General features: G+C 43.6%; 1 protein-coding gene across 2 annotated transcripts in view; it reads right to left on the bottom strand.

The window, feature by feature from the left end:
• The window catches only part of RUVBL1 (RuvB like AAA ATPase 1), a 43,989-nt gene that overhangs the window by 23,227 nt on the left and 3,891 nt on the right, over nucleotides 1–16,871 (bottom strand). For both annotated transcript variants that reach the window (XM_045494013.1, XM_045494014.1), the window contains exons 2-3: nucleotides 16,680–16,766; nucleotides 8,205–8,337 (exon numbers count right to left, since the gene is read on the bottom strand). In XM_045494013.1, coding sequence (XP_045349969.1) covers nucleotides 8,205–8,337; nucleotides 16,680–16,766 — 220 coding nt within the window. The remainder of the gene's footprint in view (nucleotides 1–8,204; nucleotides 8,338–16,679; nucleotides 16,767–16,871) is intronic.

Here is a 16,871-nt window from a genome sequence, read left to right as displayed (position 1 = left end):
AATTGTATCCGCCATCTGTTCCACCTCAAGGGGGTGAAATTGAGCTTTAGCCTCTAATCCAATCTCTGAACCCCAACCATTCTACTCCACTAGAGCAGCAACTACATATACCCTTGTTTCTTGTGTTTTTGATTCTTGAAAAATAATTTCAGAACCAATGGAATAACTCCTTACATCCCTTGTGTCACCAACAGACCTGAGCTAGGTATGCTATGTTAATTAGAGGTCCGTGCCAACAGCAAGTGATATGTGACCTGCCAAATGTTCTGGGCCTCTGATTGACCCTTGGTGCACACCCCAAGAAGAAATACCCAGTTGTCATTCAGCTTTTGCAGTGGGTTGTTCTAGAAGTTTTCCAAGGCCACAACCCCAAAACAACCCCCCCTCACCCTATAATAAAGCATTCACAGTTTTCAGATTAGAATATTATAAGTGAAGGCAAATGTCTCTCCTTGTTCGAAACATCAACCACATAAGCTAGTCAATAAATGTTGTTGGCAAACAAAGAATTGTTACCAAATTAATTTTTACAACATGGTCTCAGTGCCTTTTTATATAATGTTTTTGCTGCCTAAAGTACTCTTCCCTCCTTTCTGGTTTTGCCAACTCCCCAGCTGAAATACTTACTCCTTCTAGAAAGCTTGCCTGACACACCCTTCTTCTCTACCCTCCAATGACTCCCATGGCAACCTGTGCCTCCCACCCAGCACTCACACATGGGATTGCGGGGACTCTGGAGACCTGACTCCCCCTCTGCTAGACAGTCAATAGCCACACACAAAAATGGATGGATGCAGGAAGATACTCAAGGGGAAAGGGAGTGCCATCAGGCAGACCATCCAATACCTAAGAAATCTGTCTACAGATACTTCTGCATATTCTCCGTAATGCCCAAGATCTCTAAGGAAGTTGCCATGTGATGCAATAGCCCAGGTCCACCATGACACCCCAACCCTGAAACCCAGGCCTCATCTGGATCAAAGGTTTTTTGCCTCCAAAGTCAACACAGGCATGCCCCTGCAGGGAAGAGTGACTGGAGGGGGCACAAGGAGCTTTTGGAGTTCTAGTACTGGTCTTTTGATCTGGGTGTAGGGTACATGAGTATGCTGACTTTATGAAAACTCACTGAGCTGTATACCTATGATTATGTTTTCTTCCTGTGTGTATGTATGTATCCACATATGTATGTGGATACATACATACACACACACATATATATAATGCTTTAATAACACATTAAAATAACAACAAGAAAATTGGGTTTTTCTTTTCTTTTAAACATTTTTTTAAGTTTGGGGCACCTGGGTGGCTCAGTCGGTTGAGCATCTGACCTCGGCTCAGGTCATGATCTCACATTTCCTGGGTTCGAGCCCTGTGTCGGGCTCTGTGCTGACAGCTGAGAGCCTGGAGCCTATTTCAGATTCTGTGTCTCCCTCTCTGTGCCCATTCCCTGCTCATGCTCTGTGTCTCTCTGTCTCTCAAAAATGAATAAACGTTAAAAAATTTTTTAAATTTTTTTAAGTTTATTTATCTTGAGAGAGAGAGAGAGAGAGAGAGAATCCCAAGCAGGCTTTGCATGGTCAGCACTAAGCCCTACGTGGGGCTCGAACCCACAAACCGTGAGATCATGACCTGAGCCGAAATCAAGAGTAAAACACTTAACCGACTGAGCCACCCAGGCGCCCCATGAGTTTTTCTAACAAAGCAATGATAATTACTAACAACTGAAGATTTTCTTCGTTTTTTTTTTTAACTCTGCTAGGATTTTTGTATGTATGTATGTATGTATGTATGTATTTATAAGTAAGCTATTTATAAGTAAGCTCCACACCCAGCATGGTGCCCAACACAGGGGCTTGAACTCACCATCCTGAGATCAAGAGTGGGACATTTAACCAACTGAGCCACCCAAACACCCTGCAAATAAAGGTTTTCTTAAGACAGGAAAACAAACGCATACCACTGAACACAGTTGCTCTGAAAGCACACACACACACGCACACACACGTGCATGCACAAAATCTCCCAAATTCCTAAAGTCTGAGTCTAGAGATACAAATGGCTTTCTTTGAAACCATGCCCACCACAGGTAAGTTAACAGCTAATGCATCTGTTTTCCAAGAATTCTACATCAACAAGAAAATAATTTTAAGTCACTGTACATGTCATCGGTTCAAAGACAAGGAGGAAAACATCCTTGGGTCATACTAGTTGAAGATGGGTACAGAAGGAGTCCCTACATTTAGGAAAGCCGCGGGCCACACCAGTAGGAACATACTATTTATAGGTTTACCTCTGGCTGTGGCAGCCTCTTAGCCCACAGAAGCAGCCCTCCTGCCAGTCTGTGGAGGGCTTGCATGTCACTGCCTCATTTGATCCTGCACTGGTATCGTGAGGACAAGAGGAGGTGCCACCACATCCCAACCTAGCCCCGTGAAACAGCCAGAGTGAGGACTCTTTAGGTCATTTTACAGAGGGGAAGTCAGCTCCGGGAACTGGAGCAAAGGGTCCTTTCCTCCCTCGTGGTAGACCTGGGACAAGCGTGCAAGTCTTCTGGTTCTAAGACCAGCTTCTTCCCACCACACCACACTACACCACAGGGCCCCAGCTCACTGACTGCCTTTCCCACAACACTTGCTCTGTCCTTCCGCTTCCAGGTAACATGTGCCCACAGACCTCAGCATCCTTTCTGCCAGCCCTTGGGTGTGAGCCCAGTCTCCAGCAAATTCATGTACAAGGAAAGAACACAAATGTAAGGGAAACCCATAGGTTAAAAAGATAGAAGACACATATCAACTAATCTATCATGCAGATAGATTGTGTCCTGATTCAAACAATAATTAAAAAAATCTTCAAAAAAGAAAAAGCACACTGTGACACAAGACAACTGGAAATTTGAATACTAACTAGATATTTGATGATACTAAGGAATATATTGTTTATTCTAGGCAGGACAGTGGTACAATGGGGTTTCCTTTAAGTCCTTATTTTTCAGAGACACATACTGAAATATTTATGGATGAAAAAGCAGGTCTGCAATTAACTTCAAAAGAATCTGGGAGGGGAATAATGAGGGCTACAGATCAATCAAGATTAACTATGAGCTGAAGCCTGGTGATGAGACCATGTGGGAAGGTCAGCATTTGACCACTTTTTGTACATTTGAAAATTTCCAAACTAAAAAGAAAAAAAACCAATGAAATACTATTCGACAACCTCAAGAATCGTTACAATTAAAAGGATGACAATTCCAAGAGTTGGTGAGGACGCAGAACAGCAGGAAGGTTTGCACTGCGAATGGGAGTATAAATTGACACAAATGCTTTAGAACTGACGTCTCCTAAAGTTGAACACATGAATATCCTGTATCCCTGTAATTCAGCTCCTAGGTATATACCCACTAGGTATGGGCGCGCGTGTGCACCAAGGGACATGGCCAGTAACGGTCATAGCAGCATTGTCCATGACTATCAAACACTGGGAAAACTCCAATATCCGTCAAATGTGGAAGAGATGCCTAAATGTGGCTTATTCACACAATAGAATATCACGGAGCATTGAAAAAGAATTATTCTAAATACAACAATACTGATGAATCTCACAAACATAACTTTGTGGAAAAGAAGCCAAACACGGAAGAATACATACTGCATGACTGTGTATATGAGGTTCAAAAACAGGCATAACTACAACCATAATGTTAGAATCAAGACAGTTGTTAATGTGGGGGGGGCGGGGAGGAAGGAAGAATGGAGACTGGGGGCAGACATGAAGGGCACTCTGGGGTATTGGCAATACTCTCTTTCTTGACTGGATGCTGGCAGCATGGGTTTTCCGTGTACGACAATTCACAGAGCCATACGCTTAATGCTCCCGTGCACTTTACTGTATGTGCACACAAAAGTACCACGTCATTTTAAAAAGAAATATTTAAGTAAGTAAAACTGGTAAGACCTGGCAAAGGAGGAACACTGCTGGCTTAAGTTTTGGGAACACTGCTCTAAACCTCAGCTGGAGTCTACATCATGGCTCTCACCCTTTAGAATCACGAGAGGTTTCTACTATTTTTCCTGCCCTGGCTGTACTCAGACCATCTGCCTGAATCTCAGGGGTTGGGACTGCTCCCCGGATGATGCCAATGTACAGTCACAGCTGAGAACCACTCATGTAAAAAGGAATGAAGAACTCTGTTCTGCTCACAATGTAGAGACACGAACCACTTCTGATGACAGGTAGCCCAGATATGGTTTGGGTGTCCTCACCATCAAGCCACCTCTGTTCTGATATGCAAATAGCCCAGCGGCACAAAGAAACACCGTCAATGGGGTCAGACACTCTCCATCACTTCGAATTTTTAAATGTGGTCATTATCTTATCTTTGGAGCGGTTGCCTTCTTTCTCCAGAAACCCAACCAGGACAAAGACTCTCTCAGATACTGAAGTTAAGGAAAAGTTCTACTCTACCTTCAGTCAATCTGATAGCCTACAAATGGAAGTTCTGGAACAACCCCAAAAGAGATGTTGTGTTACATTTTGCCTTACCAAACTCTCAATTCCTGAACATCAAGACAAAAATTTTCCAAACTACATGAATGTATCAGAAGCCTGTGACATACTTGGAAAATTCTGTACTTTTAAAATGAACTTGGATTTTTTTTTCAATCAACAATTTTATATCCCACAGAGATAAATTCCTTCCAGTGGAATGCTTCCCTCTATTTCCTGTTAATGACCATGACATGAAATTCCTTGAGTGGGGAAGAAAGGCATTCCCGTCTCTCACTAGTGCCCGTATTTGTTTAGAAGTCGCTCTGTGCTGACAAGCAGGCAGGGGATGTGGGTGACGGACAATGAAAGCGGCTGTTAGCCAGGGAAGGGGCCGAGCTGGCGTTATCTCTGGCACCGGCAACACAAATGACACAGGTTTCATCTGCTGGCTCAGGTTTCTAAATCCCTGACAGGGACCTTCATCACGTCAAGGAAACAGCACAGACTCCTTGCTTTTTATTTCTGGTCAGCTTACCGCTTCCTCCCCACCCCTCTGCCAACTTCACAGAAATTCAAAGGCAGAGGAAGATGGGCAGGGTTCCTTTTTGAAGACAGTCAATGGCCTACCTTTTTATTCTGTGGCAGGATCAAGAAATTCTCTTTACCTCACTGCCATCAAAAGAACTACGCTGCCCCTCCCCTCAAAAATGGCAAAGTGCAAAATAGATACCTAGGAAATTTATCTCTATTTTTTCAAACTGCAGAGCATTAAAGTTACCTTCATGCAACCTAAACGCACGCACGTGTGCGAAAGTGAGTTTTGTCAGATTTTATCAAGGGCAGAAAAATATTTCTTTTTAATAATTAACAATACATATTGAAAGTGCTCAGGGATTTGGGTCAGTTGTAGTGTCTTAATTAGTGAGTTAAATACGATCTTTGCCACATGTTCATTAAGTTTTTAGAAGGCACTCAGAGAAAGATTTTATAAACCCTGGGTCCTGTGACCCATTTCCACCCTTATTCCAGATACGATGCAAAAGTCCAAAGACGGCCAAACATGTAATGACACCCGCTGAACCTCACAAACATCAATGCTGCTAAAGGAACAACACCTAAACCAGGTTCCATTTAGAAGACGTTTAAAGGGCAAAATACAGGGCACCTGGATGGCTCAGTCAGTTAAGCGACCGGCTCTGGGTTTCAGCTCAGGGCATAATCTCATGGTTTGTGACTTCGAGCCCCACGTCAGGCTCCGTGCTGACAGTATGAATAAGCCACATTTAAGCATCTCTTCCACATTTGATGGATATTGGAGTTTTCCCAGCGTTTAACAGTCATGGACAATGCTGGTATAGGATTCTGCACCTCCCCCTGCTCAATCTCAATCTCTCTCTCTCAATATAAACAAATAAACTTTAAAAAAGAAAGAAAGAAAAGAAAAGGGCAAAATTCAGCCACACTGCTGTACAGGCTCTGACGAGCACAGAGGCCATGGCCACACAACCCTCGCACTCTGTGGGTTGGCGTGGGAGAGGGGAGGGGCTGTGGCCAGCCAGGGCCAGAATGACAGCTGCGGTGCTGGCCCTGTTCCGTTCCCTGAGCTGAGCGGTGACGGCATAAGCGTTGACCTCATAAGAAATTGTTAAACTACAGGCATGCTTTACATACTTTTCTCTAAATATGTTATATTTCAGTTTATAACAGCCACCAAAAAAATTCAATGTTTCACAGTAAAAAAGATTTCCAGTAAGAAATACTTTACAGTTAAAAAAAAAAAAAAAAGTCCATACCTACACAACACAAAGCCTACAGACACAGCTCACAGGGTCTCTGGCTTAGAACAAGAGTCTCACCGTCCAGCGATCGCAGGGACCTGGTGCGGGCGAGCGTCTGGTGGGCGACATGAAGAAGCAGGGCCGGTGTCCCAGGGACGGCGGCAGGCTGGAGGGCGAGCCCCGCTCTGGAAAGGGGCCCTGCTCAGCCCCACCCGACTGCTGCTGTGTGGGAAGGAAAGCTTCTCTCCGGAAGCCAGAAAGAAGGATTTCATAGGACATTTCCCAATTTCTAAACACTGGCAACCAATGCAACATTTATTTTAAAAACCCTGTGCAGACCAAGCGGAGTATGTCTATCACCAGACACAGACTGAGGGCTATCTTTCTTCGGCTAAAGGCTTCTGTTTTCTACCTGCTTTAAAAGCCCAGTCCCTTCTCTCATTCAGAAAAACTTCACTGAGCCCCACTATGTGCCAGGAACTGGGGCCACAGGAGATACTCTGTCCATAGCAGACGTTCAATCAACACCCAGTCTGCTCCTCTCCAGACTTTCCTATCTCCCAAAATGGCCACCTCTCTTTCTTTACAGCCCCACATCTAATCCTCTGGGCAATGCTGTCAGCCCCACCATCCAACTAGATCCAGAATCTGACCATTTCTTATCACCTCTGCCACCACCACCAGGTCCAAGCCACCGCCATCACCTGCTCAGGCTCCTCACAGTCTCCCCACTGTCCCCTCACTCTTCTCACTGTCCACTCTCCATGCCCCAGCCAGAGGGATCCTTGGACAACCAAAACCACTCTCTAATTGCTTCTCTTTTCACTCAGTGACAGATGCAAAGCCCTAATTGTGCTTAAGACCCTACATGATTTCACCCCTGACCTAGACTTTAGCATTCTTAAGGCAAGGATTCTGGGTTAGACAAATCCACTCTTGCTTAAACTTTCGTCATTTCCTCCAAGCTTTCCAGTAAATTTCCTTCTGAAGAATGCTCACCTTGTTTTGACAACCAAAGGGCCTGGAAAACTGTACAGGCGCTATGACAAGGGTTCATAACCCATGACTCAGCAACTGTATCCTAGAGATAGGCTCCCACATGTGCAGACACACATTAAACAGTTTTTAGTATCTTAAAAGGAATAAACTATTTCTAGATGTGAGGGACACTGGGATTTTCCCAGAGCGAGGGCAACAAAAATGGGGCAGGGAGACAGGCCCAGACCTCCTAGTGGAGAAGACGTAACTATTTGGGAGAGGCCATTTTCTTCTCATTGCAGGTCTTCAGAGCACAGGCACTAGAATCCGAGAGCTATAGGTTCAGACTACAGTGCTGCTACTCACTAGCTGGGTCACTGTAGGCAAGTCGTGTAACGTCCTGAGACTCTGTGTCATCATATGCAAAATGAAGACAGAGAATTCCTCTTGGGGGAACAAAAAGCTATAATCAATGTTGAGGGGGGCCCTGCCATGTAACAAGCACCAAACCCTGTAAGCTCAAACCTCTGCCCGTCCCCCCATGGTTTCCTCATTCTCTGACAGGCCACGATTCTTCTGGCTCAACATCCAGGACCGGGGACATTCTAGCATCGCGACACACAAAGCTTATGGCATAAGTCCAAACCTTCTCACTGGACAGTCACCTCTAAAAGCATAATAAGGCTGCCGGGAAAATCTGACTTGTTTTTTAAAAAATCATTTTATGGCCACATCTACTTTGTCATATGAAAAACCCCAGTCCCGTAGCCAGGGTCTACATTTTCTGACTGCTAAAACACTTCAACTAGAAAAGTTGGGTTTTTGGTGAAGATAACACTAATGGTGCCAAAAGAAAAATGGTAGCACGACAAATACAAGCTGTAAAGGCGTTTGCACAACGAAGCAGCTTCAGCGAACTGGGCAAATGAGAACAACTCTTGCCACAGACGTGATACTCACCAATGGCCCTGCGGAAGTTCTCCATCAGCACCTCCGTCTTCTTGATCTCCGTGGAGTAAACTTCACTCCCCACCATTGGGCAGAAGGGGACCTTACTGCCCAGCTCCTGAGCAATAGCCAGAGCCAGAGCTGTCTACAGAGAACAATGGGAATGCACTTGTTTTACATTCTTGAAAATATGATAATTCAGAAACATATCCTATCAAAAAATTATGAATCAGGAATAACCGAAAATCTAGTCCTTTCAGTTTCAACATCATTTGGCATGTTTCACACAATAAATGCTGAATGACTTTTGTGGACAGTCGATTTATAACCTAAATGGCACCTTTAATCATTCCTGTAATTACCACAGTTATCACTCACTGACACCAGTGAGGCCCGACTCTAAGTGCATCACGTGACCCTCCCACTTGCCTATGAGCTACACACTGAACTTTCCCCACTTTACAAATAGGGAAACTGAGACACAGGAGAGGTAAAATAACATGTCCTGGGAATCATAATCTAGAAAATGGCAGAGTGGGAACTTGAACTCTGGCAGTAGTAGGGTTCCAAAGATCGTTGTTGCCATCGTAATTAGTAGACTTCCCAAACTGTCCCCTCGATATCAAAACAGGGCTCGGAACACCGCTCCAGTCTCTGAGATACTACTCTCTGTTTTTACAGGCATGGGAGGACACCAACCTGGAGAGCATCAGAAAACACTAACCAAAGAATGAATTACGTGACGTTCGCTTTGGATTGAGTGGCCCACACACAGTGAAGAAGGATGTGGGAGCTAGATTCTCAAGCTATGAGCTGGTCCCAAGTTACACTTGAACATGCCCTAGTAAACTACAAATTGATTTTGTAGATAACTACAAAAGATAACTATAGCTGACAGATGCTAAACACAAGCAGACCAAATAGATGTATCGTCAAATATCAAGTATGAAAAGCCGATGCTTTAAAGCTGGTACAGGACAGGGAGATGCCATAGCATTTTAATGCTGTTTTCATTTTTCCTCAACTTTGAAACAAGAGCCTAAGTAAGGTCAGTTCCCAAGGGGTCAGGGCTAAGCAAGAAAACAAGCTTGCCCAGAACAACAAAGTGCACCCTGAGACAGTATTTTAAAACTGGCCCAGCAGAGGTTCCTCTCAGATTTTCTTTTCAATGCCATTTTGGTGATAGTTTTAAGATGGTAGCATCTGCTAGAGAAGCAGCATGTGATGTAACACAAAAAGCACTGGTGGAAAGGGCAAAAACTGGGTGGTAGTGCTGGTTCGGCAACTAATTCTTACCGTGACTAATTCTTACCGTGACCCTGGGCGCATGGCAAACCTCTGCTGCCCTATTTCCCCACCTGCCAAATCAAGGTCCTGGATTAAATCACAAGTTGTAAACTCATTGCCCACAGCCCAGTTCTGTTTTGCCCTGCTGAGTGTCATGTGTGTTTTTAAACTCAATCTGTTGCCCATTTTTTAATGTTGGGAAATTTCATATAAAAATCGAGGTATCTGACCTAGGAATAAATCTAACCAAAGATGTAAAAGATCTATATGCTGAAAACTATAGAAAGCTTATGAAGGAAATTGAAGAAGATATAAAGAAACGGAAAAACACTCCGTGCTCATGGGTTGGAAGAATAAATATTGTTAAAATGTCAATATTACCCAAAGCTATCTACACATTCAGTGCAATCCCAATCAAAATTGCACCAGCATTCTTCTCGAAGCTAGAACAAGCAATCCTAAAATTCATATGGAACCACAAAAGGCCCCGAATAGCCAAAGTAATTTTAAAGAAGAAGACCAAAGCAGGAGGCATCACAATCCCGGACTTTAGCCTCTACTACAAAGCTGTAATCATCAAGACAGCATGGTGTTGGCACAAAAACAGACACATAGACCAATGAAATAGAATAGAAACCCCAGAACTAGACCCACAAACGTATGGCCAACTCATCTTTGACAAAGCAGGAAAGAACATCCAATGGAAAAAAGACAGTCTCTTTAACAAATTGTGCTGGGAGAACTGGACAGCAACATGCAGAAGAATGAAACTAGACCACTTTCTTACACCATTCACAAAAATAAACTCAAAATGGATAAAGGAACTGAATGTGAGACAGGAAACCATCAAAACCCTAGAGGAGAAAGCAGGAAAAGACCTCTCTGACCTCAGCCACAGCAATTTCTTACTTGATACATCCCCAAAGGCAAGGGAATTAAAAGCAAAAATGAACTATTGGGACCTCATGAAGATAAAAAGCTTCTGCGCAGCAAAGGAAACAACCAACAAAACTAAAAGGCAGCCAACGGAATGGGAAAAGATATTTGCAAATGACATATCGGACAAAGGGCTAGTATCCAAAATCTATAAAGAGCTCACCAAACTCCACACCCGAAAAACAAATAATCCAGTGAAGAAATGGGCAGAAAACATGAATAGACACTTCTCTAAAGAAGACATCCGGATGGCCAACAGGCACATGAAAAGATGCTCAACGTCGCTCCTCATCAGGGAAATACAAATCAAAACCACACTCAGATATCACCTCACGCCAGCCAGAGTGGCCAAAATGAACAAATCAGGAGACTATAGATGCTGGAGAGGATGTGGAGAAACAGGAACCCTCTTGCACTGGTGGTGGGAATGCAAACTGGTACAGCCGCTCTGGAAAACAGTGTGGAGGTTCCTCAAAAAATTAAAAATAGACCTACCCTATGACCCAGCAGTAGCACTGCTAGGAATTTACCCAAGGGATACAGGAGTACTGATGCATAGGGGCACTTGTACCCCAATGTTTATGGCAGCACTCTCAACAATAGCCAAAATGTGGAAAGAGCCTAAATGTCCATGAACTGATGAATGGATAAAGAAATTGTGGTTTATATACACAATGGAATACTACGTGGCAATGAGAAAGAATGAAATATGGCCCTTTGTAGCAACGTGGACGGAACTGGAGAGTGTGATGCTAAGTGAAATAAGCCATACAGAGAAAGACAGATACCATATGTTTTCACTCCTATGTGGATCCTGAGAAACTTAACAGAAACCCATGGGGGAGGGGAAGAAAAAAAAAAGAGGTTAGAGTGGGAGAGAGCCAAAGCGTAAGAGACTCTTAAAAACTGAGAACAAACTGAGGGTTGATGAGGGGTGGGAGGGAGGGGAGGGTGGGTGATGGGTATTGAGGAGGGCATCTTTTGGGATGAGCACTGGGTGTTATATGGAAACCAGTTTGACAATAAATTTCATATATTAAAAAAATCGAGGTATCTGGCTTCTTTTGAGGACCCAGAAAGTCTGGCCACAATGGGCCCTCATTACTGCGTGGCAGCACCTGGTGTAGACCTCAGGAACAGCTGCCACCTTCAGTGAGGGTGTGCCGCTCTGGCCACCACAGCCACCCTGCCCCTTCGTGCTGGTGCCCAGGCACCTCCCTCATCCTCACAGCCTATCTGAGTGGGCATCTGAGTTTATGACCTTGAGACTGATGCCCCTAAAACTGTTATTCTCTGATACCCTAAAGCGAAGGAATAATCTCTGGAGCACGACAGGGTACAGTGTGAGGAGCAGACTCCAGCACCACGTCCACCTGCTATCCAAACCTGCCACCTTCTCAGTCACTCCTCTTTCTCACCCAGGTATCTCCACGGGCCCTGACTCCACACCCTCAGTTGTGAACATCAAAGACAGTGACTGTATCTGATTTGGTGACATCTCCCCACCTCCAGCTAATACAGACGAGATGATCAGTATCCTTCCACTAAAATATGATAAATATTTGGTTATGAAATGCTTCCGGCGTGTCTAGTTTCTTCCTTGTAAAGGTTCCCAGAAGGCGGGTATACAATATAGCTATTATACCCACACCTGGTATATAGTACTAGGTCACTTGCATGAGGTCTCAGTGGATCCTCCCAACTAGCCTATGAACTTGATGATCTAGTGTTTGATGTCTGATATCGTGTTGGATAGATTTACAAACTGAAACACACACGTTACTAACTCACCCAACATCAGTTAGCACGCAGCAAAGCCAAGATGCAAACCCCAACCTCTAAGACATTATTTCTTTGTGACTACCCCTCATGCAAGTGGCAAGTGGCACACAAAAAAGAGGTTATTGCCAAAAGAAGACTGAAGAAGTCTGCTTCATTTCCCATCTCATCAGAACACCACCTTTCTCTAAAACCTAAACACAAAGCCCTGCTACGAACAGTGTGACATCCTCAAGAGAACAGGTCGTCCATACGAACCACTTATTTGTTTCTCTAAAATAAGCACCACCGTATTCCTGCCTCCACTTAGTTAAGCTGCCTAAACCGTGGGGCCCATCAACGCCCTGGAAAGCAGGAGAGTTACCACATGCCTTCATGTAAAGGGACTGAACAAACCAGCAGTGGTGAGAACTTTCCGTATTTCCTGGAGGAAAATGGTACAGTACTACAAAAGGAATGAACGGTTTACGCTGCCAGGAATATGGCACACTAGAGAGGGTCATGGAAAATCCTTCCTGTTACAAACAGTCAGAAATAAAGAAATAATAAAAAATCCAGAGTAGTAAACTACCATCGCCTTGAAAGTTTGGAGGGTTCTGGGGCGCCTGGGTAGCTCAGTCAGTTAAGTGTCCGACTTCAGCTCAGGTCATGATCTCGCGGTCCGTGGGTTCAAGCCCCGCATCAGGCTCTGTGCTGACAGCTCAGAGCCTCGAGCCTGCTTCGGATTCTGTGTCTACCTCTCTCTGCTCCTTCCCTGCTCGCACTCTGTCTCTCTCTCTTTCTCTCTCAAAAATAAACAAACATTAAAAAAAAAAAGTTTGGAGGGTTTTGACAGCAGAAACCTCAGCAAGGTACTACAGTGGTAAGAGAGAAACCCCCGAATAAAAAGGAGGCTTGAAGGGCCATGCATGAGTAGAAAAGGTGAGCCAAAAAAAGCCCAAAAACAAACAAACAAACAAACAAAAAACCCCTGACATACAAGGTATAAACTTGTAGGTCCTGCCTGTGGCTCTGGGTGAGGAGAAAAGTCTCCACAGCATGCTCTCACACGACTCCAGGATCAGTCTTTACGCTGATGACCAGAAAACCCAAGCCACAAAATTCACAGCAAGTGCCCTGGATAGTGCAGCAGGGTCCCTCAGAAGCACTCTCAGGAGAAGCCTCGCAGATTTGACCAGCCAAACATAAGTTCACAGGCAGACCAAGAATATAGAAAAAAGAAACTGATTCATGAACAAGAAATAAAAGGCTATCAAAAACAGCCAGAATTTTTAAAAATCCAGATTAAAAAAAAATAGAACTTATAAGAGGGGGATGCTCCTTATTTACAAAGAACAAAACCAAAAGCAAGCTAATACATGTAGAATGACAGATTTAGAAAATCACTGTTTTGCAACTACCAGTGTGGTAACTGATACAGCAATAACCATCAGAGGGAGTACTACACCCTTAGGGTGAAAGGGTATTTGCAACATCTCCATAGGTCACTTCACTTCCAATTACTAATTAATTATAAAGGGAACCAGGACCTTCCCGTTGAATGTGGCCTCATCCCCCCTTTCCTGTCAGCCTCCTGCTGTGACACAACGGGACACGACATCACCTGGGCAGTGTTTTTCCAAGTGTTTAACTTCTCCTACTGACAAAACAATAAGATGATCTCTGTAGGACAGCTGTAGAACCTTTTTACAAAACAAGTGTCCAGGACTCTTCCAAAAGGTCAATGTCAAAAAAGAAAACAAAACCAAAAAAGGCTGGGGAGGGTAACTGATTAGATAAAAAGAGACTAAAGAGGGGTGTCTGTTGGCTCAGGTTGTGATCTCATGGTACGTGAGTTCGAGCCCCACATGAGTCTCTGCACTGACAGTGCGGAGCCTGCTTGGGATTCTCTCTTTCTCTCTCTCTCTCCCTCTTTATCTTGTGTACACACGCTCTCCCTCTCTCTCAAAATAAATGAATAAACTTAAAAAAAAAGAGAGACATAACAATGTGTGCAGTGTATGATCTTTGATTGTATTCTGAATTTACAAATATAAAATATGAAAAAGCCCCCAAAAAGACCAACTGGGAAAAATTTTAATTTAGACTAGATATTAGCTAATATCGTTAGCAACATTAAGTTTCTTGGGTGGATGATAGTATCTTGGTAACAGGAGAATGTCCTTGCACTGACTTTCAAATGGTTCAGAAATACAGAAAATACAAATGTCACCAAATATTTACAATTAGTTATTTACGTGCAGGGTAGAGAGGGGATCATCAAACCATTCTTCCAACTCTTTTGTAGGTTTCAAATTTTTCAAAACGAGAAAGAGAAAAATATTCAGTGGGTTGGATTAAACAGCAGCTTAGTCATAACCCACAAAACAATTAGACTGGAACAGAGGCCTAAAGAAATTACCCACAGTGCAGCAAAGCCCAAGAGATGGAAAACATGAAAGTGAGGTTGCAAGAGAAAGAAGACAAAATGAGAAACTCTGGCGCAGGGTTTCCCAGCCTTGGCACTACTGACATTTTGTGCTGGGTGTTTCCTTCTTGTAAGGACCGTCCTGAGCACTGTCTAGCAGCACCTGTGCGCTCCACCCACAAGATACCCGCTCAACCAAACTGTGACAGCCAGGAATGTCTCTGGACATCACCAATGTCCCTTGGGGGGTGAAACTGCCCCAAGTTGAGAACCGCTGCATTCAAATATCTGACTGGAGGGGCGCCTGGGTGGCTCGGTCGGTTGGGCGGCCGACAACAGCTCAGGTCATGAACTCGCTGTCTGTGAGTTCAAGCCCCGCGTCAGGCTCTATCCTGAAAGCTCAGAGCCTGGAGCCTGCTTCCGGTTCTGTGTCTCCCTCTCTCTCTGTCCCTTCCCTGCTTGCTCTCAGTCTCTCTCTCTCTCAAAAATAATAAAAGAATAAAAAATTTAAAAACAAACAAATATCTGACTGGAGTTCCAAAAGAAGAGCACAAATAGGGAAATGCAATATCCGAAGAGATAATATCATAGTCAAGAGGTATCAAGAGATAACGTATCATAGTGAAACACCAAAACCAAAAACATCAGAAAGAAAAGACAAAACCCTCAAAGTGAGACTTCTCAAAAGCAAAGAGAGAAGCCAACAGGTAGCAAATATCAAGAGAAATAGTACCAACGGAAAATAGCTATCAACAGACTTATATATCCAACACAACCGTCTTTGAAAACAAGGGCAACATGATAAATACAAGCCCGACTTGGCCACCAACAAACGTCTAGAAGCAACATCTAAATGATGTACTTTTCTTCTTTAGAAAGAAGAAAAATGGAGGGAGAGGGAAGGTTTAAGATAGAAAAAGGAAAGTAAGCAAATACATGGTAAATACAGTGGACAACCTGATGTCATCTGCAGAGAGATAATTAAAGCTCATATTTATATGGCACTTTAAAGGTTAAGATAGACTTTTTCACAAATACAGCACTTCTTCTATTTTAAGACACCGACATATGTAAAGACACCACCAATTCAATTACATGATTTCAAAATGATAATTACAGTCATTATCTTACAACTGACCGGTTGGAATAACTGTCTGAAATGAGGCATGTGCTACTTCAGAAAAGGTGGAGAAACCTGCCTTGGGTCCCATGGCAAGTCAACACCAGAGCTGCAATTTAAAGCTTATTTCCTTACAAACACAACCCCAAGCTCCTACGCTCCTGTACCAAGTGGCCCTTTGGAGGAACGTGCATGACTCAGATTGGGAACACAGATACGTCTCAAGTATCTGGCCAGTGCTCTCACAAATCTCAACAAGCCGTACTGCCTCCTCTGCCTGGAAGGCCCTCTTCTTCCCTGTGAAGCCAAACACTCTCAAACACTGCAGGCCAAATGTCCAGCAGAGTTTTACCAGCTTTTACCGGTCCTCAGTCCCACTTCCAGCTCAAACTCCAACTGCATTTAAGATCAGTCAGTACCTTGCAGCTGAATGTTCAACTGAAGCATTTTGTACTGTCATGGTTTCCTCTCTCTCCCCCAGAGAAAAGCCCCTTAAAGATAAAAATCGTATCTCTGATTCCGTTCTTCTTTCCTTTTCCCCCATCTCTCACACAGCCAGAATAGCACTAGGCAAAGTTAGCATTCGGAAAAATGGTCGCTGCCTGATTTTCTTTCCCCTTCAAGTAAGATGTCATCCCCAAGATTTAATGAAGCCCTAGGCCAAAAGAAATGTATTTCCAAGGCAAAGGAGACTGGAAAGAGATAAAGGACAAATTCTAGACACAATGAGACCCCTCTGAGGACTTCATCCTCTCTTCTCTGGAGGTCAGCCAGGATAATTTGAATTTTAGAGGAGCATGGATTTTAGATACTCAATTGTATTACTGCACATTAGTTTTTCAAACATACATATAACCAATTTAGCTAAACAAAGACTAGTTAAGACACGAATTCAATTTGGCTTAAACATTAAGATCATTCTCTTGGGTAGATTTAGAAAATGAGAGAAAATGAGTACCTTGCCAGTTCCAGGAGGTCCTGCCAACAAGACAGCTCTTCCAGCCATTTTCTTGCTTTTGATTAATTCTACTATCACACCACATGCCTAGACACCACAATGGAAAGAAATAATAAATCAGTATTAAAACGTTTCACGTGGGGAAAAATTCCGGTTTCTGGTTCAAACAATTCACATACTCATTCAGCCAAC

The sequence above is a fragment of the Leopardus geoffroyi genome, chromosome A2 (genome assembly GCF_018350155.1).
Source record: "Leopardus geoffroyi isolate Oge1 chromosome A2, O.geoffroyi_Oge1_pat1.0, whole genome shotgun sequence".
Classification (NCBI taxonomy): Eukaryota; Metazoa; Chordata; class Mammalia; order Carnivora; family Felidae; genus Leopardus; species Leopardus geoffroyi.
Note: the sequence above shows the minus strand (reverse complement) of the source record. Positions and strands in the feature narration are given on the sequence as shown.